The 23,585-nt window shown below is 43.8% G+C and overlaps 1 protein-coding gene across 2 annotated transcripts in view; it reads right to left on the bottom strand.

Moving 5' to 3' along the window:
- Positions 1 to 23,585, bottom strand: part of PRKG1 (protein kinase cGMP-dependent 1) — a gene marked incomplete at both ends in the record, with an annotated part of 441,876 nt that overhangs the window by 363,918 nt on the left and 54,373 nt on the right. For both annotated transcript variants that reach the window (XM_080348292.1, XM_080348291.1), the window contains one exon: positions 13,080 to 13,246. In XM_080348292.1, coding sequence (XP_080204418.1) covers positions 13,080 to 13,246 — 167 coding nt within the window. The remainder of the gene's footprint in view (positions 1 to 13,079; positions 13,247 to 23,585) is intronic.

Below are 23,585 nucleotides of genomic sequence, written 5' to 3'. Positions count from 1 at the left end.
CCCTGAAAAAGCCCATTTAACTAAGATTTCACCTAGTTCTGAATACAGTTCTTTTACAAGCTCCTGGATCTCTCCATCCCCCGCAAAAGCAATGACAGAAAAGAGGTGGAAGCAGATGAAGAATAACATGCAACGCAAAATACAATTAACTTTAAGAGACCTGTGAAGTTATAAATGAACACCAGAAAGTCTAGTTGGAGGCCTGTATCCAGTGCAGAGCCTCAGGGGTCAGTACTGGGGCCTGTATTATTCAATATATTCATCAATGATTTGGATGAGGGAACAGAGTGACTGTCAGCAAGTTTGCTGCTGACACCAAGCTGGGAGGAGCGGCTGACACTGGAAGCTGTGCTGCCATCAGAGACCTGGACAGGCTGGAGAGCTGGGCAGGGAAAAATTTAATGCAATAGAACAAGGGTAAGCGCAGAGTCTTGAATCTGGGCAGGAACAGCCCCAGGTTCCAGTATAAGTTGGGGAATGACCTATTAGAGAGCAGTGTAGGGGAAAGGGACCTGGGGGTCCTGGGGACAGCAGGGTGACCATGAGCCAGCACTGGGCCCTTGTGGCCAGGAAGCCAATGGTACCTGGGGTGGGTTAGAAGGGGGTGGTCAGTAGGTCAGAGAGGTTCTCCTGCCCCTCTGCTCTGCCCTGGGGAGACCACACCTGGAATCTTGTGTCCAGTTGTGGCCCCTCAGTTCCAGCAGGACAGAGAACTGCTGGAGAGAGTCCAGCGCAGCCACCAAGATGCTGAAGGGAGTGGAGCATCTCCTGTGTGAGGAAAGGCTGAGGGAGCTGGGGCTCTGGAGCTGGACAAGAGGACACTGAGGGGGGACTCATTCATGTTTACAGATATATCAAGGGTGAGTGTCAGGAGGATGGAGCCAGGCTCTTCTCGGTGACAACCAGTGACAGGACAAGGGGCAGTGGGTACAAACTGGAACACAAGAGGTTCCACTTAAATTTGAGAAGAAACTTGTTGGGGGTGAGGGTGGCAGAGCCTGGCCCAGGCTGCCCAGGGGGTTGTGGAGTCTCCTTCTGTGCAGACATTCCAACCCGCCTGGACACCTTCCTGTGTAACCTCATCTGGGTGTTCCTGCTCCATGGGGGGATTGCACTGGATGAGCTTTTGAGGCCCTTCAACCCCTCACATTCTGGGATTCTGTGATTTTGTGAAAAGAAAAAAGTCCCTCGATCCAGCCAGAAAATAACTTCAAGTTTCTTCCTACTTCAAGATAAGGGTTTATATGCTTCAGCAATGATGAACAGTCCCCTGTGGAACTCTCCTGGAAGGATGCGCCTGCATAACTACAACAGGATTATTGCTTTTCCAGATCTGCATCATCTCAAACCTCAGCTGCCGCTGTTATTTATAATACGAGAAAGCTACCCAGGGTTATTTCATGTTCTAGTCGCTTCACAAAATAGCAGTTTCCAGTCAGAACTTATACAAATATTTAGCACAAGGATGGCAAACATCTTATTTTTATTAGTTTTTCAGTCTTAAATTCCTGCGTATTCAGATTGCATTTAATAATCAGCTGTGCTCGGATGGGCTACGAATAGCAGCTGCTGGAATACGTTGTAATTTTCATGATTTCAGAAGAACACAATGCGAACACTGATCTGACATTTTGATATCTTCAAGATTGCTTTCCTAAGAGCAAAACTCTCATTTTCCCCCCAAAACTCATCTGCCTGGGTGACACAAAAGTTTGAGACCGGGACTAATATATCAAACTAAAAGAAAAATAAGAAAACTTTGCTGAAGAATGACATTTAAAAATAAATCTCTGCACTTCCCTGGATGTCTATGGACTAGAATTCCCTTTCTTTCTCAATTTTCCTGTTTTCTCCCTTTCAATTTCCACTACAGATACAAGAGGCTGGAAGCCTTTCTCTCCTTCCCCTCCTCAAACTCTTTATTTTGAGCTCTGTACAACCTAAAGCATTAAAAAAGGCCAATGGAGCCTAACAAAGGGGAACACTTTGCCTCTAACGTTCCTTTAATAATAGTTTGGATTGCGAACACTTGAGTCTTTCTGTCTGCACACAAAGACTAAATTATATAGGCGTGGATTTTAATGGGCAGAAACAAAGGTCAAAATCCAGGCGCTTTCATGTGTGCTATTATGATAAAAAGTCCTTTTATTTTCCATTTCAGTTGTGGGAGTTTCAATAGAAGGGAATCATGGAACGGTGGGGGAGAAAGAAAGACATTTGGTCCTCCCTTTTCAGCTCCTATTAATAAAATGAATGAGGCTTTATCTCACCCGTTTATGTTGTAAATAAAACCCCCTTACCGACAAAGCAGTCTCTGCATAACTGCTGAGAAATAGAAAATAAATAGCACATCAACTATGATCTTATGTGAGGCAACAAGCACACATTCATTACGTTTCCTATACAGCGGGAATCTTTTGAAGGAGGTTACGCCTCTGCATTTTCTTCCCTGAAGAGCGGAAAATGAATATTTGGCTGCCTGCAGATGAACCAGGTTGTACGAATGCAGTTACAGAATTTACCTATTGGATACATGCTCAATACTCCTCCCTAGCAATGAGGGCTGGAGCTTTTGCTCACTCTGCTCCATAATACACTGCAAAGAGACCACGAACTTTAGATTCCGAGAAGATAATGATGAATGAAATGGTAAGAGTAGTAAATACGAGTGAACACGAACAGATTGCAAAGAAAGCTGGACATTCATTTGAAAAAAATATACATATATATATATAATTTTTTTTTTCATGTCATCTTGACAATAAAACTTTTCTAACATTGCTTAAGAACCTGTCAGCAGAACTTTTGCATCCAAATCCCCCAGGGAAGCTTGTGCTGACAGCACAACTTGAATGAGGCCAGAAGGACAAGACTCAGCTCTGCAGGTGCTTGGCTGCTCTGATATAAACGCATTATATAGTGTATAAACCCTCCTCTCCGCTCCCAGTTAGGCAATGCCTTGAGAAATTTGAAGCTGGTTGATAATTATGACCGTTATTATCATTATTATAACTATTTAGACAGCTACAAGAAATCATATTTGATAGGTCTGAAGTCATTAGCTCCCAGCTTTGATTGCATTTTCTCCTCCCCCCCTAGCAAATATTGGCTTAGACTGGCCAGAGGTTAGGTTTTCATTACTGAATTACTCAATTAAATACTCTACTCAGAATATGGGTACATCCTCTTGCCATTCCTGAACATAAACTGTTATATGTTGCATAAATTATTATATATATATAAACAGAAATTATTATATATTATCTATAATAAATGAGGTTCTTAAAGATGTGTTAGAGGTGGACTTGTCAGTGCTGGGTTAACAGTTGGACTCAATGATCTTAAATGTCTTTTCCAACCAAAGGGATTCCATGATTCTATGATCCCTTCCATCTCCCAAGTGCTGGGGAAGAGTTTGTAGAGCAGAGGGGTGAAGGGTTAAGATTTAAAACACTTCTGGTTGCTCCTCTGTCATTACACACTCACATTTTGGTTGATATATCTCGAGGATTTCCATGAAGTTTAGCCCACCTTCCTTGCAGAAATATCAGGCTTGTTTTAGCTTTAGTTGATGCTCTGAGACTGTTATGTCCAGCCTGAATATTGCGAGAATCTTAGTGATGTTACTGTGAGACCTGCTTATCTTTAAGGTAACAATATTTTTATTTTCGGCACTGTTTAGAGATGGTACTTTTATATCACTTGCCCATAATTCCAGTCATGCCCCTGACCAGGTGTGTGATGAAAAAAGACAACTGAGTACATATGTTTTTATCAACCGTGCCTTGATATACTTGAAAACACTCAGAGCTTCTCACTGTAGATTCTTAAGTGGTTATTAACAGCCTGAGAGTGAACCGAGGAACCGGCAGCATAAGAACAACAAAAGCGCTGCCATGACTCGGCAGTCACCTGCATTTATGGCTGTGACATGAAAACCTGGCGCGCTCCAAAAACCCCCACGGGATCAAAGACGCAGCTACACGGTCACTGCAGCGCTCTGGGTCTCCATCGAAATCTACTTTGGCAATTAACCCGGGGCCTCCTGTGTCTTTAAAGGGGTTTGTGTAAAACTACGGTGTAAAACTACGGTTATTTATTGGTTGCAAAAACCCACAAGTACTTCTCGCTAAGTATTTTTACACAAGTAGGTAAAGCATGGACTTCTCTGTGTGGCTGCCGTATGGAGAAGGCTGTTAGAAGTGTGTTTCTATATTTTGCCAAATTTTTATCAACTTAAAACTGGTTTCTAGCAGTCTTCTAGGAGATGATAAACCAGATATTCAGGTGCTGTGTTCATTTACTGTGCTGGTGTGAGACAGCCTTGCGTATGGCTTGTACCATAGAGAAACTGAGTTGAACGCTGTTGTTCTCACATGCAGTACAGTACAAATGGAAATCTTCACCAATGTCACCTAGTTATTTTAATTTGATAGTGTTCTAATAATTGCCTTTTCAAAAGTAGTATTTACTCATACTAACGGCAGTAAGTATTTCTTGGACTTGTTTCATGAGATGAGATAGGATATGAAATTCTGGTGATCACTGCGGCAGTGGTTATAGGCAGCGATTGTGCTCGTGACAGATACGGTTTGATATTTGTTCTGTATAAAGTAATTATTTTTAAGGCTGCAGAACTGACTCTTAGCACTTTAAATGCAATAAAGACATGAGAGGTTTATAAACATAGTGCTGTAATAGTCCTGCAACATGGTACGGGTAATACTCTTACTTACCCCTTCTCCTAAAATAGCTCCAACCAAACTGCAAGTTGTTATATATTTTTTGTGATAACTGCTATGCAACTCTCTCAGCAGGATGCTGAATCAGAGCAAAGTGGGGTTTATAGAAGGAAATATGATGGTGTTTTATAAGGACAGTGGGAGCATTCATTGTCACCTGAGCCAGGATTAGGGAAGGAAAGGCTGTGTAAATCTCACAAGTATTACAAAATGGAAGAGACCATCAAGACCATTGAGTCAAACCATAACCCACCCCTGGCACTGCCCCATGTCTTGAGAACCTCATGTCCGTCTGTCCAACCCTCCAGGGATGGTGACTCCAGCACTGCCCTGGGCAGCCTGTTCCAATGCCCCACAGCCCTTTGGGGAAGAAATTGTTCCCCACATCCAACCTCAACCTCCCCTGGCGCAACTTGAGGCCGTTTCCTCTGCTCCTGGCGCTTGTTCCTGGGGAGCAGAGCCCGACCCCCCTGGCTCCAAGCTCCTTTCAGGCAGTTCAGAGATCAGAAGGTCTCCCCTCAGCTCCTGTTCTCCAGCTGAACCCCCCAGGTCCCTCAGCTGCTCCATCACACTTGTGCTCCAGCCCCTCACCAGCTCCGTTCCCTTCTCTCCACTCGCTCCAGCACCTCCAGGCCTTTCTTGGCGTGAGGGGCCCAAAACTTCCCCCAGGGTTCAAGGTGCCAGCACACTTCAAGGAACTTGGTTGACAACCTCCCTTGCTCCTTTGGCCCACATGCACATTAACAGCATAAGGAGCTCCAGGAATACTCTTTTAATGCCAATGCGTTGCACAAGGGATGGTCTTCAAGCCCTAGAAAACCAGTGGCTCCATGAGAGGCCAGTTTCCAACAGGGAGCTGCTGAGATGTCCTGCACACCTGGAACAACACCTGATATTTCCCCCCTTGCCTGCTCCAGCACGTCCTCACAAAGTCTGCTCTGCAGCGGGGTCATCTTTAGAACGAGACATCAATCCTAGAGAACCTCCTAAGCCCAGAGAACCTCCGAAAAAGGTCTTGCCCTGATACCCAGAGGTCTCAGCACCGCACATGGGAGATGTGGGGAGGGATTATAAATTTCCTAGACAAGCAATGACCACTAAATCACTTATTTCCATGGGAACACAAAGACTTGAATAGAAAACCCATGAAGTTTACAGGCTTCCAGCGAGAAGCAGTATCTCTGAGCACAGGAGAAACCCTACTCGTGCCCCACTCTGCAACAGCAGCATAAAAAAGGAGAAAAACACAGAAAAAAAGGAAAAAAAAGAAAGGTATGGAGGGAAGCCAAAGATATTAACCAGATGAGTGCAAAAAGAAACTGCTGCCACAGTACATTTGCACAAGACGAATGGAAAATCCTGTGAAAGGTGGTTCTTCAGAGGCCAGTGATTTGCTGGCAGGCTGCGCAGAAAATCCCACTTCGCCATAAGTGTCTAATTGATTCCTTCCTACACAGTGCTCCTTATGGACACTGAATAAATGCTCTCCAGTCTCAAGAGCCACCTCCTATCTGTGCGATGAGATGCTCTTTTTCTTGGGAAGGCAGATCCAAAGCCCTTGAGAAGAGGCTCAGAGACTGAGGTAGGGCCCAAAACACTCGTACCGAAAGGCAGAATAAATCTTAGAAGCCTCAATTGTGTTGGAAAATCCCTGATTGCAATGGATGCAGCTATTAGTACCTTCCTGGGCGTTCCTGGGAGATGCAGAAAGGTGGGAAAACACCTCAGAGGACCTAGACCAAAAAGGCAGGAGCTTCATGGTGGCCTGAGACAACAATCCACCAATCTTGAGGATGTTGAGAGCAAGGATATTATTTGGGGGGACATGACAAACCCCAACCTGCATGGGCTCCACTCCCTCTCTCCAGGTACCATCTCAGAGCATAAAATGACCCAAAACGCCCCAGCAGACACAAGAGTTGAGCCAACATCTCTGCATTTAATTAACCAACCTAGAAACTTCACGTTCACACTTGGCCCCAGAGGCTAAAAAACAGATTAAAGAATTCGTCAAGTTTGTTGCAGGCAGTATCCTGTCACCAAAACTGGGAAATAAATAAAAGCAAAAAGAAACCCGACCAACCAACCAACACCAACACCTCCATATGTTCTTTTTTTGAGATGAATGAAGATCACCATGAGCGTTGGCAAATACCAGCATGGCCAGGAGAGGCTCATGCATTTGGACCTTGCAAGGACAATAGTAACAGGCTGTAATAAAGTAAGGGATCTCTTGTAAGCACAGAAAGATACAAATAAATGTGGTGCAGGTCAAGAGGCATGATGCACTCTCTCCACTGAGGTGACAGTGCTACTGCTGTTCGGGATTTGTACTGGGGAACAAAGTCATTTAGCCTACTTAAATCCAAAATGGGCCTCTGTTCTCCATTTCTCTTTCATTTAGAAGACTCAGTCCTACCAAATCCTTTCTCTGAGAAGGAACTGACTCAGAAGACCCGAGGGCTCGAAGAGCAATTACATCCTATTAAATCAGATCTTTATGAGAGCAGTCCATAGAGAGAGATAACAGAGGGGCCAGAGGGGGGGTGACACACAGCCAGACGGGACGCGGCGGTTGGGGATGAGTGCACATCGGGCTGCAGGGATCATTGAAAACAACTAAATCACAGAACTGCAGAGTTAGGCAAAAGCAAACAGGAGAGGGAAGGGTGAGACTCTCCAGCACGCACTGAGAAGCGATAATGAGGATAAGCGATGATGAACTCTTATGGCGTCACAAAATGCGGGCTGCGATACCCCGCAGGAAGCAGCGAGGGGATGTCAGTGTCAATGTCCCTGCTTTGGTCTGGATTCAACAGCCAAAATCCCCAGAGATGGGGGGATTTTGTCCGTGTGAGAGCAGCGAGCTCTGCGCCCCTGATGGGAGGTCTCATACAACCTCCTGCATCTCTCTTTGCACTTGAAATGGCTGCGGGGATTTTGTTTGTCTTCCCTCATCAACACCGAGTTTGACATCCTGTCAAATCCTGCAACTCTTCAGAATACGTTCCTACCCGAGACATCTCTGACTGCCAAAAAACACATTCCCATGGGAAGTCACAATTAGCCGCTTCATTGCTTTGGAGAAGCCACCAAGAACGAAGCAAGAAACAAAGTCTCCTTTAAAATAAAAGGCAAACCTCCACGGTTGAAGGTAAAAATAAAATTCAATTTAAGAAGCGAGGAAAAAGCTACTAAAAGAAGGGCTGGGGGAAGCGTAAGGCTGTTTCTCAGCATGGATTCTTAAAAAGCTGCTTCTTCCCTTTTCATGCCTGCAGAGCTACGAGCCCACAGGGTATTGGTGACGCTGTTTCCCTCCAGCTGTGGTGCAGAGGTGCAGCCTCAATGGGGTTTTGCAGAAGGACAAACAGTCAGGAAGGATCTTGCAACACCTGCCGCCAATACAAAATCAGAAGCAACAAAATAGTTAATTGAAGTATTTTAACCAGCCCCGCCGGCTGGCTGTATTATTTCTTCCATACTTTATGGGAGTAACAACAAACATAAAAGGCGGGCTCTTTACACCTATTAATATAGCTTCTAAAAAAAATCGGGCGCCTGTTTATAACAGCATGACTCTTACCCACAAGAGTCTAAAACTTGCACCTTGTCGCCTGATTTATCTGCAGCTCTGGTGCTACGTTTTCTTTTCATAATGCACCCATCAAATGTGACATACTGCAGTTGACAGGTTCACACAGAGAGGGAGCACAAGAGGAAACATTTGGTTTCAGCTGTGGGATATCGCATTTATCCTCATTAGTGTGAGGGAACACCCCCGCATAACTCAAACCTGTCAACACCGCACGGATCGCTCTGAAAGAGACCTTCCCAGCTTCTCACATTTTTAAGTGCTTTCAGAAACTTTTAGAAATATTATGCCCAAAGAAAGCTTTGAGATAACCAATGCAAACCTGCAAAATTAGAACTTGGAAAAGATTTGGTTTATTTTTCCTTAAAGAAAACTGGAGGTGGTGGGATAATTTAAGAGGCAGAATAAGAGTAACCAGCGAGAACCTTTCCTGGCTCTGAAAGAAACTTCAATTTGAAGACATTCTGTTGAACCCCCAATATCCTTCTTCATCAGAAAGGTGATATTTCCACTAAGTTTATTTTAGTCGCAGCGCTGTTTTACTTGCAGGGTGCCAGCACAGCCCAGTGCAGGTGGGTGAGCCACAGAATCACACGTTCCCCTCGTCACCCCCAGTTTCACCAGCCCAGAGGGATCCTTAATGCTTTATGCTTCCAGCAATTTCAGTATTCATTCCAATACTTGCTTAGATCCCAAATAAGTTCATTTCCACCTTCATAGCACAGCTATAAGGGAAATCTTTTGGTGTTGCTATACATTAAGGGCATTTCTTTACCCAAGTCGGTTAATATGCAAAAGTCGTGGGGTCTTCCTGCTGCTTAATGAACACAGAGGGACTAAGGGGTGTTCCCCACCCCAAACCATTTCAGAACTCAATGAAACACCAGTTCCTACCTTGCTGCTTCATATAAATCCCTATTCTGTAATTCCTGAGAGCCACCCAAGACAAACGGACACACGCCGTGTGCCCCAAGAGACCATTATGACCAGTTACCTTCCTGCGGGCATACGGGAAAACTTTGGAGGGGAAGAGAAACACTCGATCGTACAAAACCCTGTTAAGGAAACACAGCTTGCTCTGACCTCCCCAAACCCAACAGCTCTCTGTCCTGAGAAGTCTTTCCCAGGCACAGGATCCAGTTTGTGTTACTGTTTCACCATCACACAGATACCTGATGACGGCACTGCTGCTAAGGAACAGAGAAATATTTAAAATGCAAAGAATAGCCTGTAAACAGCAAAAAAACCCTAATGGAGGTCAGGTGAGGTATAAAACCGTAAGATCTCTTTCCATCGGGCTCCGATGCGATGGTTCCTTCCTTCCCATTGTGCTTCACTGCGGCTACCTCCCTTCTCTCTGGAAGAAATACATCGGCATCAACCTCATTAAGTGTGTTAACTGAACAAATGTCTCCTTGGCTATTTGCTTTTAATGCACAAGGGGGTTTGTGCCACGAATCCTTCAGACTGTCACCTCAATGATGTAAATAAGCAGCATGATGCTAGAGAAATATAGTGTTTCCAGGGCTGGGACACGATGGGGCCAGCAATAGTCCGGAAGGGCTGAAAAAAGTAAGTCAGGGGCCCTTATTTTCCAAAAGATGGAAATGTGGCCAGGAAGGCACAGACTACCATTAGAGTCAGCCCAGAAGCAAACAACTAAAAGCAAAGCAAGGCCTAAATTCGTGATTCAGCCTCCTGAGAAACTCCACTTTGAGCTCCTGGCTGGTAGAACGTTTCAGTTTCCTCCTCTCCCCATCTACAGCACAATTTCCAGTTTTCTCCCATTTTCTTCTATTGTGTTTCACTTCTCCCTGCCCCGTTTGATACATAATAGGTTGAATAATTAAATATATGAAATATTTTCTTCTTGTGTTCTTAATGACCTCAGTCTTTTCTCAAACTTCACCGTATTAACTGACTTTTCATCTCTAAAGTCCAATCTCTTCACGAGTGCTGCTCTGGTTCCTGGTAATAAAAGAAGTACAAGGAGGGCAAAAAATCTGAGGAAAGACATGAAATAATAGCTTTGTAGGTCAACATTCATCATTATCCAGCCTTTGAAGATTCACCGAGCTCAACAAATGTCACACACACATGTATTTTAACGTCCATGCTAAAGAACTCAAATAGTCAAAGGAACATAATTGTAAAGGTCTCATCAGGATCAGTAGAGTCCTCATGTCTAAAGAGGAAAATTAAAACAGAGATTAAAACAGAGACTACCGCTCCTTCACCGTGATAAACGAGAATGCGGAAAGTAGCAGTGAAAATGATGGATATTTTCAAATCCATCTTACTTAAATTATTATTTAAATTAGTCCAAGGAAACATCACCAATACGTAACTCAGACTTCTGGTAAGAGGCTCTATCTAAAAGTTGAATCCTAAATTATAGACATGCATCAGGGTATTGGGTATCAAATGCTCTACATGAGTAATTTTAATTCATATTCAGCACAGCTATAAAGCCAAGTAAGGAATTCCAAGAGGAACTTATGGAAGCAAGACTTGCAGCATTTATTTGATTTCTGAGACAAGAAAATACCTCTCATTAATACTCATAAAGATGAGTTTCTCCAGTAGAGTTTTGTACAGAATAAAGTTTATAAGTTGGGCGGTAGGGGGTGTGTTAATAACCAGGAGGCCACAAAATGATGCGCCCAAATGAACGAGCGAGCCTACTCTCGGAACCAGAACCCAACCCAGTTGATAACGTCTGCCTCCATTTCCATTACTTCAGCATCACTCATTGCATTATGTCTAAACATAGACTAGAAACTCTCCATAATTTTGTTTGCAAAGCATTATGCATATTTACGGAGCTGTCTAAATAATCTTAAATTAAGTTACGAGACCAACCGAAGCCTGGGGGAGAGCCAAGTCGTGCCCTCATACATCGAAGGCTGCCAGAAGAGCAAGGAGAAGCTGAAGTACACAAAAACCCTGCAAAAGTTGTACTTGATTTGATACACCGTCGTTTTAGAAGACAAGAATCAAGAATTGAGGGATGGAGTTTGGACCGTCAATTAGAAACATCTGCTTAATTCAAGGAAGTGACAGTAACAGTAAACCATCATTGGATCAGATAAAGGGTCAGCTGAGTACCAAGCCATGTTCAGTACCCCAAAACATGGTGGAAATCCCTCCCCAATCCTCCCCAAAGAATGTGAAGAGACTGAGCGAGAGATCAGTACGCACCGATTTTGACCGTGTCCTGTTTGAGGGGGTTTGTCAAGGGACAACATCCCAAACCAGCTGTGCAGCAAACTAACCATGAGCGTGCCCTGTTGCGTTGGTGTTTGGGAAGCGAGCGCAGAGCTGCGCACTGAAAACCCTCCACGTTTTACCACCCAAAAAATACTATTCCAGTATTATTTTAAAGCAGTTTTTGATTAGCAGCAGAACAGATCCTGTACCTCAGCAAAGCAGTCTCTGAATTCAAATGGAGGATTGAAAAACCTAAATATTTACATGCAATGTTGGAGGTGGAAACAGAATTTGCTTCAGTATCCCACACTAACTACTTCAGAACAAAAAATACCACTTGAATACACCGAATTTAAAAACATGAAAAGCTGAAGGAATTCAACCTGTGGCTTGAGAAAGGACTTAACCTTAAATGGCCAAACTATTAAAGCTGTTTTGGGAAACTAGTGAAGAGCATTTGCAACTATTCAGCATTAAGAGCTTGGCAGGAAACCATGTTTAAAGGATGGCTTGTTGCCTTGAAAGTGTTTTTGTTTAAAAGAACCATTTAAGAAATTAATTTGTGCATGTACATGTACATATAAACACACAAGTTATATATAACCTGTAGTTCTGTATCCTATTTGCTCAAAAGACATGGGCAAGTGAGGAACCTCCATTCCCCTTAGGTGTTACCAGGCCAAAATGCATGTGAGTCTACCAGACGGTAAGAGCGTGAATTTTATAAGCATTTATCCATTTGTGTTGTACCGAATCACTTGTTGCATTATCCGAATTAAAACAGAGACCTTTGCTCAGAACTCACTATCAGTCACTGTCAGGAGTGGGATGCTGTAGTAGATGGACATGAGGTTTGATCAAGCTTAGTAACTCCTACAGATGAACCAGCACTTTGTTTAAAAAGAAAAGACAAACACATATATAAAAGATGCCCAATTTGACATGCCAATAGTTAGAGAACTTGGAAAGAGTAAGATCCAAAATGCAAATAGCTGACATTTTGGAGAAGCAGAGCACCGGCAACACCTATCCCGCTAAATGATGTTCAGAAACCTGACAGCTCCCAAGAACAACAGAACATCCACCGCCCTCGCATCCCACCGCAAAACAAAACCCTGCCGCAGCACATACTGTGACAAATCAGATGTGCTAAAGCGCAGATGCTACACTTATTTTGCTCACAGCACAGGAAAATACCATTTTCTATTATACAATGCAGTGCTTCTGCAGAGAGCCCCATGTGCTTTGTCAACATCTCCAAACTTGTCCTCAAAATATCCATGCAGTAGAGAGCCATGACCGTATTCTTGTTTTACAGTCTCTTCTCCTTTCCATAACAACATTCTTTCTGTTAAGTCCTTAATTTCTATAGCAAACCATTGGTATTGCCTCCAAGCCAAAGAACTACATTTCGCAGAGGTTTATCCCGCTGGATGTCAGGGCAAGGTTTGAAATTATTTTTGCCTTGAAAGAAAGTTTCCATCCCTGTAATGTGCTCAAAAAAAGGAAGGAAATATTAGCTTTTTAAGCCATACCTTCCATGACATAGACGAGGGAACCCACGTCTCCTTCCTTGATGATGCAGCTGTCTTTGCCATATTCCACGGGATACATACAATCCACAATCTCCTGGATCTGAGACAGCTCCAGATTCTTCATGAAGTCATTGTCGAGGATCGCCTCCTTTATTAGCTCCTTGGACCTGCGGGAAGAACCAAACCAGCAAGATTTAGCCACCATCCATCAGCTGAGTTAATTCATAGCATGTGAACTTTAGCACAAGCACGTGGTGCCTCGGTAAGTATCTCCTTGGGAAAAAATTCCAACCTTTTCCCTAAAAATCTGATAAAGTCCATCTGCAGAGAAATACAAAAAATTGCAGAAATGTCAACTGGTAATTATTTTGTGTAAGGAAGTTTTAGATCCATCAAGTATTGAAATAAAAATAGATCTCATGTGATTGCAAGATCCTCTTTTAGCCACAAGTTTCACATCTATAACAACATCAAAGAATAACACAGCTACTTGAAATATCCTCCATCCACAAAACTGAAAGGAAACACAAACAAGAAAAGGATTTATGAGGCAGATTATTATATTTTTCTATTAAATTACACAAATCAGAGCCCACAAAAGTGCGATAGAACACTGATGCTTTGAGTATTAATCAAGTACTAAAGGCCATCCTATTTACTAGAGGAACCACTATTAATTAATTTAAATGGAAAATTCCAATATTCTATTAGTGTGCATAAAATTATACGCGCTGGTTTGGTTTGGCACGCAATGGGGCTGGAAGCCTGGAGTTCTTAGCAACCCCTTTGCAAAGCTGAGTAAGGAAGGAGTTGTTTCCGAAGACACAGCGTTCTCTAGGAGAATAAACTAGGTCCGTAACACAAGCTGCTCTCTCCAGAAGTGCCTCTGTCATGGTCATGTTATGATAGAAAACATGCAACAAAACAACCGATGTGTTTTTCCTGTGATTCTTCTGATTCTTACAACTAAAATGCTCCCCAGGCGCTGAGTCCCACTCAGGTGAACCCCCAAGTGTTCCCTTTGGACCGTCAAGTTCAACCTCTTCCACGTGCTGATGCAGCATAAGCACTGCATTATGCCATTCTGCAAGTACATCCCAAAGCAACTTGTGCAAATGAACAATGGAGGAGGCTCAGTCTAGATCTAGACCAAAACTAAAGCTCCTAAAACGCCCTCAGGGTGGACACTGGGACCTTGGCCCTTCATTTCTCCTTCTGCAACTTCATTTCTCTGGGCTTATGTGCTCATAGCCCAGGCAGATAACGGCTACCTGCAGAGCTTATGCATTCCAGAGAGATTGTTTTATTTTGGAAATATCACTATGAAACACGGTTTTCAAAGAAAGATACATTAATGGACCATATCTTCTTGTAAAAGAGCCAAATTGGGACTACTGAAGTCCAAAACCAGCCAGACAGCCTCGGAGATATTACGCTACCGCCTTTTTAAAATACACCTCAAGGTTACATGCAGCACAGATTTGCTTTGTTGATGTTTAAGATGCTTTTGATAGCCGCGAGGTTGTTTCAACAGGACACATCGCGAGCCCATCAGCGCCGGCAGGACGGGAAGCAGACCAGACTCCTCAAGCACCGTCTGCAAGACGACACCAACTCCTCAAAACCCTTTTGCTCTCCAGCAATCTAATTTGACGTCGCATCCTGTTGCTCCAATTCCTCACGCACGCAAATAATAACCACCAGCAACCCCACGGCTGGGTTCCTTCTTGCAATGAGCTGGTGATTTGGGAGGTTGACTAGATGACAACCCGCTTTCCTTAATCCCTCCTCCCGCGTTAGAGCGAGACTAGCTTTTTAGGCTAAGCCTAAAGCTTAAGCTCTTTTGGTCTTCGCCACCCGCATGGGTCCCCCCCCAATCCTCCCAACAAAGGCACTAATTATCAGCATTACTCAAACCGCCTGCTGAAGAAGAAAGCACAATGAAAGCTTTTGCATTAGTCATATCAAGTAGCATTACAATTTCAGCCATTTCTTTCATTCCGAGGCTCCAAATGAGGCTTTCTCCTTGATAAAATAAAGTCAGCCTTTCAAGTGGAGTGTTTGGAATAAGAATCGCAAGAGACTGGAGGGAATTCGGACGCTGTTCAAGTCAGTCCCCCCCCACCGATAATTTAGAGGCCCTCAGAAGAAAAACAATGCTTTTCTTGTCAGAATTAAGCACAGCGAAGGATTTGAAAAGGATCCATGAAACTTGGTGTAAACGACAACGAAGGAGCAGCACTGGGGCTGAGAAAATCCATCCCAAGTCCATTTTGGGGCGAAGCAGCAAAACATACACAACATGAACAAACTTAGGGGGCTCATGAGCTTAATAGTATTATTAGAGTCTAAGAGAACAACTGATCCGCAGCCCCTGCCCTTCAACGTAGAAATATCAGCAAAATTAAAGCTCAGAGGCCCAGCCAAGTCATTCCAACCCTTTTAATGACAATATGAGATACGGCCATTATAGGGAAAAAGCCACACCGGCTGGGACATCAATAATGCAGTTTCATCTCTGCCACATCTAAGCACCTTAAATTTAAATATCTCCACAGAATGGTCTGGATAACAACTCAGTCTTGCTTGAATGTAACCAAAATAGATATTATTATTTAAGGATAATTAATTAAAATTAGACTTCAAACACAAAGCATGAGAGAAAAGCACCTCCAGCTGCCCACAAACTGCACTGGCTGGAGGAACAAGCTCCTTGCAGCCCAAAGTGCCTCTTTATGAGCGTCTAAACCGCACTTTGTCATTGATAAGCTACAAAGCTTTTCAGCGGGAAATGCTCCATCTGTCTAGTTTGACACATTGGAGAATCGGTTGATAACCAAAATTCCATTGTCATAGCTACAATACGAGTTCCCCTATTGTTGCCCGCAAGAGGATATTCATCGCTCTAATAATTCAAACAAATGACTCATGCAATGTACATTACCATTCCCACGTAGCTGAACACGCCAGGCCTTCAACAACTTCTACATTGTTTTATTACACCGTTTTCTCTCAATATAATCCACAGGTGCATTTTCAGGGAAATAGGTTTTTCTTTTATATGAAATGAAACTCAAAGAATACAAATTTACTCATAGTTCACAATTATTCCATAACTAATGCCTTTCTAAACCACATCATTCCCTAATCATCATCATCAGTATTTGAAAACAGCATCTACCCAAGATGTGTGAATACACAGATCTACCTAGTAATACAAAAAAGGTATTTAAAATGGTCAAAACTGCACTCCTGTTATTGCAAGTAAGTGGTTTAAACAAGACACAGCTGTCTCACTACCTCTTATTTTCAAGGAGTATTTATTCTATATTTTCAAGTTTCTAACAGGAACAATCTGCAAACAGAATCAACTACTGTATTTGTAAGAGACCAGAACTATTTCCAAACGACCCTGTTTTGAGAAGGGGGTTGTTTTCATGAATATTCACTTGGCGCTGAATCGAAGGGCTCCTAATGCAGAGGGTCAATTCAGAGTAGAAAGTGGCTGTTCTCGTCTCCCCTCTCCAGAGGCAGGAACCTGGCACTAAGCCATTGGTTTTGCTGAAAGATTAATGATCAAATGCGATGGAGACGTGATGAACAGTTAAAAAATTAAAACAATGAATAAAAGGGCACAATCCTTTGCAATACATCCTTTCCCAAATCAGTTTAAGCCCACCACGGTAATTAATAAGGCAACAGCAGGAACAAGCTAATTGCATTCTAATTTGCAGAAGTCATGCAAAAAGCACCTTAAGAAGTTTGCTGAAAATACACTTAATACATGAAAAACCTGTACGGCTGGTTGTGAATGCTGCTCAGAAGAAAAGCGGATATAAATTCACGCACATCCTAATTCTGTAAGCGGGGCTCCCGCAGCCAGCTCAGAGCCAGCAAAACACAGGGCAAATATTCCGCCCCATTTTCTGTCTCATCAGTCAGGGGCCGTGTGTCAGCTGGCTCATGGTCACCCTGCTGTCCCCAGGACCCCCAGGTCCCTTTCCCCTACGCTGCTCTCTAATAGGTCATGCCCCAACTAATACTGGAACCTGGGGTTGTTCCTGCCCAGATTCAAGACTCTACACTTGCCCTTATTCTATTTCATTAAATTTCTCCCTGCCCAGCTCTCCAGCCTGTCCAGGTCTCTGATGGCAGCACAGCTTCCAGTGTCAGCCACTCCTCCCAGCTTGGTGTCAGCAGCAAACTTGCTGACAGTCACTCTATTCCCTCATCCAAACCATTGATAAATATATTGAATAATATAGGCCAAGAATTTGGCTCCAGACCTGCCGCTAACAGCTGCTCACACAGGCGCGAAGGCACAAGGTAGAAATTTGGCTTTGCAGCAGATGTGAAAAAACACTCTGAGATGTTACGCAGCCCTAGATAAGAAGCAAAGTTAATGCTACAGCGGTTTGCATTGCACACAGTAAAATACCCAACCTTGTAATACAGCCTGTTGTTATCTTGACAGTAATTTGCATCTTACAAAGAGCAGAATGATTCCTCATCTCAAGCTCATCACCCACAGCAAAAAAAAACCCCAGATTTTCTAAGCTAGATATGTACCTTCTGGCACATACAACAAATATTAGGACAAAAAGCTCATCTTTGTCCCAAAAGGTCTTATTTCAACATCGGAAAAGCTGCTTGCTGAGTTTAAGGAAGGGAAGAATCGCTGGAAAGACTAATGCCGTGTACATGTGGGGATGCTCATGGAAACGTGGAGCCATAGGGTTTGCCATGGGGTCTGCAGGAACCTCAGGTCCACAGAGTATATTAAACAGGAGAATAAAAGGAATGAGGAGTTCAGTTGAGACAACAGTGACACGGAGCAGGTGGAAGCAGACATGAATTTTACGCTGGTCACGAGTATAATGCCACAGCTTCCTACCCAAACCGCTTTAAACTCTCAGGCTACAGCAAAGCAAGAAAAATGAAAAGCAATGTACTGGGCAGACAGGCTGGAAGGTGGCTCAGGAAAGGGAAGGAGAAAGTGTATTTTGTATTAATAGTCAAGAAGAAGAAAAGAAAAAAATGCAAAGCCTTTTCTTTAGCTGTTCCTCTCTTTTCAATATGATGGGTTTTTGCCAATGCTAATGGGAGGAGAAGGAGCATTTTTTCTAGAGCCTTCCGCATTGAGAGTCTGCCGCTCCTACTAATGACCTAAACACCCATAGTCTTCAATACACACACAGAAATTGGACCAGGCGTGGGGACGGTGTTCACTGTGTTCAGAGCAGTAACAACGCAGCTCGCCAGGAGCTGAGAACTCTATTTACTCCTCTGATAAACCTCGCTCAAAGCCACCACAACCAGTGGCATCTTCTTTGTGCTGTTTCTTCATTGCCGTAAAAACCCCAATTAAATACACGTGTACATCCTTCATATCTATTCGCTGTTGAGACGGACAAACAACATAGACCAAGTTCTTCCAGAGTGAAAGTAGTAGATGCCATTTAGTGCCACAAGTGCATTTTTATACAGTTTTACCAATTCCTGTGTCTCTTCACTCTTGGTTACAAGTTACAGCAGTAACATCTCATTGGCTATTTTTGCTCTCATCGATGTTACTCTTTTACTAAACCCAGCGAGCACATTTAGAGAAACTCATGCCCAAGCACTAGACTTTTGGGAGCTCCCGCACAAGGAATCAAACTGATTTCAGTAGATTAGAAACACGGAAAAAAATCTGTGGGCTCTGTCTCAGAATATGATGAGCAATACAGGAGTCCAGACGATTCCCACCACAACCGTCTGTTTAAAAATCCACGCTTGCAAAATGTTTAGACGTGTTTACCTATACATCACTTCATTTCTTAAGGGAGCTTCCCTTCCAAGTAACGCAAAAAGCAAAGGCTGCAAGTTTATAGCAGGTTTGGGGAAGCTCTTTGCTCAGAGTCCTCATTCACAGAGCTTTGAACTACGTTTTTAAGAGTACATAAGACCAGAACGTATACACACTGCTATGGAACAGGACCTCAACATTTCAGCTTCCAGTCAACACCAAAACACCTCGGTTATCAAGTAGGAACCTTTGTTCTCTCTTTAACCAACAAAACTAAAGAACATCTCTGACAGAAGGATGTTTAATCATTGAGGACAGCGATACAGTGAATAATGTGTGTGTTATAAAAGGTCTCTATAGAGGTGCTTCCTTCAGCATAGAAAAGCCCCCACCTTCTAAAAAGCAGTAAATATATAGCTACAGATGCCTTACTAAAAAATGGCTATTGCTTGCTATAAAATCATTCCGTTCACCAAGTGGCCCATTGATCCTACATGTATTTTTCCTCATGTTCGGCTCTGTTTATGAACACTGTGGCCTGGCCAAACATACAGAGGTTCAAAAGTAACAGCCTGAAGTCATAGAATGTCACCAAAATGCCTGTCGACAGGAGAAGGGTTGAGATCTCACCCTTGCACTCATCCCTTCTCAAGCGGCTGTGTTACGTGTTGTAGGTCTCTCAGGTTCCTACATGAGAAATAGAGGCAGAAAGCAGAACTTTCTGAGCTGCTGATTCAATCCCTCCCACAGAAACGCCCGGACCTTTCGGTAAAATCTGGGGCTTGTTTGGACTCTCATGCTATTACCAGCCCATAACTCTCCATTAGCTGTTTGTTTTGGCTATGGATGAAGACAGCGTTGAGTGTTCCTTAAAGGGAATTTTAAATATAACTCCAGAGAGCTATTCTTGTCTCATTTAACTGGGAATAAGAGTAGGATTCAAACCCGGGACTCAATAACATGAAGGCCCTTAAATATACTTGAGGATTTTCTTTACAGTGCCTGCCTTTCCCACAACATACAACCCACAGTTGCCAAAGGAAATTTCTGAGTAGGATCTTAAGCATCTTCAGCCGAGACTGTTAATTCTATTGGATAGAAGAATATGTTCTTCAGAGGAATACGCTAAATTGTTTTTAAGCCGACATCCTGATTAAAGAGACAAGCACCGGGGAAAGTAAGGGTGCACCAATCTAAACCTGTAAAATGAAAATAACCTCCCCATTTTAATTCTTCCTCGTACTTAAATACAACTTACAGTTGCAGAATCGTGTTGCTCTGTAGAGAACACGTCAATCAGACGGTTCCACTTCAGATTTCTAAATATATCAGTAAAACAGGCAGTTCATTTACACTGCTGTTCGTTAGATCGTATTTTGGCATCCAACACTTAAAAGGCAAATGATGAAATCTCCTTTCACCTACACTGAAAATTTTCAGTACAGAAATACTGCAGTCAAGAGTTGGTTAACTCTTGCATTTTAACGTCTCACCCCACAGAGCTTAATTTACCGTCCTTTTCTAGGCTAGGATTTTGCATCCTACAAAAACCCAGTTTTAAATACTGGAAGTGTTGGCAAGCTCAGTAAAACAAAAACCAAGGCAGCTCTTGCCAACACAATTTGCCTACGTCTGAAATATCTGACACCTCCAAGGAACTCCCACATGGGCTTCATTTTGACAAACCACTGCCAATAGATCCAAACAGCATCAAGCAGCTACTTGATGACCCGAAGCAAACAGCAATTTGGGCAGCTAAGGTCATGGTGAAGAGGGAATAGGGAGATACTCGGCTAAAAATAAGTGGTCTTTTGAGGTGTGTTGTCCCAAAGCATCTCGCAGTTTTGGTGCTCGCATCCAGCGCCGCTGAGCCGGAGTCTTTTTGCACCAATAAAAATAGCAGAGAAAACATATGTAGCCATATGTCGCAACACCAAGGGATCCAGAAACAATCCCAGCTCCTCCAAGAAGGAGTTCAGTTCGCAAGAGTTGAGTCGCCGAGATCCAGACAACACATCTTGAAGGTCACAACGATGCATCTTGAAAAGAACCACCTACTTTAAAGGCAAGAGTTTCTCCATCAATCAAGCAATTATCCGCATACGCTCCCACTCTTGGCAGCTCCACGGAGTGAATTCTGGCTGCAGGCAGGGCTGAGGAGTCCAGCTAAATGGCAACTAAAACAGCTCCCTCAAGTTTATTAGCATATTTGGAGGTCTGCGTGGCTTCGTAGTGATAAATGAACATGCAAACCGCATTCAGATGCCCTGGAGAAGAAAGTTACTGATAGCCGCTACGGAGATGGCCTTCACCCGGGTGGGACACGCGGGAAATCTGCCAAGTGGCCAATAACCTAATTTAAATAGATGCAGAAATCCAATTAGAGATCCTCTGAGCAGAGACAGCTCATTCTCATCTCTTGGATTAGAGGCTACTAACACGTCGCAAGCTCGTCTCGATGCACTGTTGTCCGGGAGAAATGAACACGCTGCGCAAAAGCACTTGGAATAAGAGCATCAAAAGAGAACGTTGGCACAACGGCATAAATACATAACTCCTGCCAGTGTAAGTTTGGGATGGGGTTTCACCGCAAATGTGATATACGGGGCGGGGGGGATAGTGACAGAGATTTAACGTCACTTACTCTGATTCACCTAACACTTCTGATGGATGTTACTGTCACTAGGAAAGCTGCTTCAGCTCTTCTGCTTTTCAGCCACCTGGAGAAGTCCCCAGCTGAAACGCCATAGGTGTACGACAGCAGAATGCAGATGAGCGCTCGGAGCCTTAGCCGCTCAGTAAATATTCTTAGGGATTTTAGGGAGAAATACTTCTTCCTGCTTTACGAGCCGGTAAAAGGACTGACATGAGCAGCCATGCTTTGAGATATAAATATCTGCGAGACGTATGGGATTATCTAAACAACACACCCCCCGCGCCGAGGAGCAGGCGGCAGGGATTTAAAGGCGAGCGCTGCCGAGGTGCCGACGTGCAGAGGGGTCACTTGGGGAGACAGCAAAACTGAGCACGGCCCTGGGAGCTCCATCATGCAGGCTCTGCCTGGTCTCCTAACAAACCAGGTTACAGCCAGGCAAGCACCTTTTGGCAGACAATATGAACAACGACACAACTTGATAACATTTAAATGAAGAAAGAGCAGGAGCATAAGGTGTCTGTGGAGAAGCGGGGAGTCTGGGGCTCGTAGCAGGGCAGCACCACTGACAGGTTCTTTCCCTTCAAAGTCGCATATGGGAGGGATAGTCACATTACAAACATTATCTTCTAAGGTGTGTTTCCACTTGAGCATTGGCTGTCACCATCCCGCTAAGCTTTGAAGTATAACCCGACAGCAACTGCCTCATATAAGATGTTTTTTTGTTCAGAAACGTTCTTGCTAATCTTGTTTTAGGAAGTCTGCTAAGAATCCCAGGCTTGCGATGCTGCCTTTGGCTGTAACCAAGACATGGTACAGAAACTCTGAAGCAGAAGGATGCAGATGTTGTCTTTGTGGAGGGGCGCTGGGGGTGGGACGGCACGAGAGCCGCACAACCCAACCACCTCCGGGAAACACATTTAGAATCACAGAATCGTTTTGGTTGGAAAAGACCATCAAGACCATTGAGTCCAACCATAACCCACCCCTGGCACTGCCCCGTGTCCCTGAGAACCTCATGTCCGTCTGTCCAACCCTCCAGGGATGGTGACTCCATCACTGCCCTGGGCAGCCTGTTCCAATGCCCCACAGCCCTTTGGGGAAGAAATTGTTCCTAAATCCAACCTCAACCTCCCCTGGCGCAACTTGAGGCCGTTTCATCCCATCACTTGCTACGTGGGAGAAGAGACCAACACCCTCCATGCTATAACCTCCTTTTAGACAGTAGTAAACCAAAAATTTCTCACAAAAAAGCCACCATGACCCCAAACTTGGAAAGCTGCAGCCTCAGGGCAACATGTTCATACAGTCTCAGGCTGCACAGTAAAGAACAGGAGGCAAAAGCAAATGTGCTGGGGGGTTTCAGAGAAATCTCCCTAATTCCCATCAAATACATCAGACAAACTCCAGGGATACCGGCAACCTATTCCACCCCATCCAGCCGACACAAGTCAGAACGAATTCTTTTAAATTGTTTTGAAGAGTTACAGTGACAAATACGACACCAGAGGAAGGGCACCGATTCCAGACGGAAGACAAGGAAAAGATGAAGAGCTTTAAAGGACTTTAGGGAACGGCCTCTCTTTGATCAAATTAACTGTTCTCCAGAAGAGCTGAATGCTTCCAGAATTTCAGCCTGAAAGGATATTGAAGGGGAAATGTCATATTTCTTGCAAATGGGAGGATGTTTTTGCACAAGCGGCATACTGGTAACCTCGCATTTCAATGGCATCGCTTGTCTTCAAAGAATGCTAATGGGAATGGACATATGAAGGCAAAATGCAGCAACACAAAGGTAGCGCAGAGGAATGGCATGTTCAGCAGCAAAATGATCCTGTTTGGAGATCGCTCGGGAAGGGAATAGCTGGAACCCACTGGTTGTACAGCCAGCAAGGCATCAGCCCAGCGCGGGACATGTCGAGGGATTCCCAAGGGATCACTCTCTTTACAAACAGAATTGTTTCAATGAGAAACAGAATCCCAGAATGTCAGGGGTTGGAAGGGCCCTGGAAAGCTCATCCAGTGCAATCCCCCCATGGAGCAGGAACACCCAGATGAGGTTACA

This window comes from Nesoenas mayeri, assembly GCF_963082525.1.
Source record: "Nesoenas mayeri genome assembly, chromosome: 7".
NCBI lineage: Eukaryota > Metazoa > Chordata > Aves > Columbiformes > Columbidae > Nesoenas > Nesoenas mayeri.
Note: the sequence above shows the minus strand (reverse complement) of the source record. Positions and strands in the feature narration are given on the sequence as shown.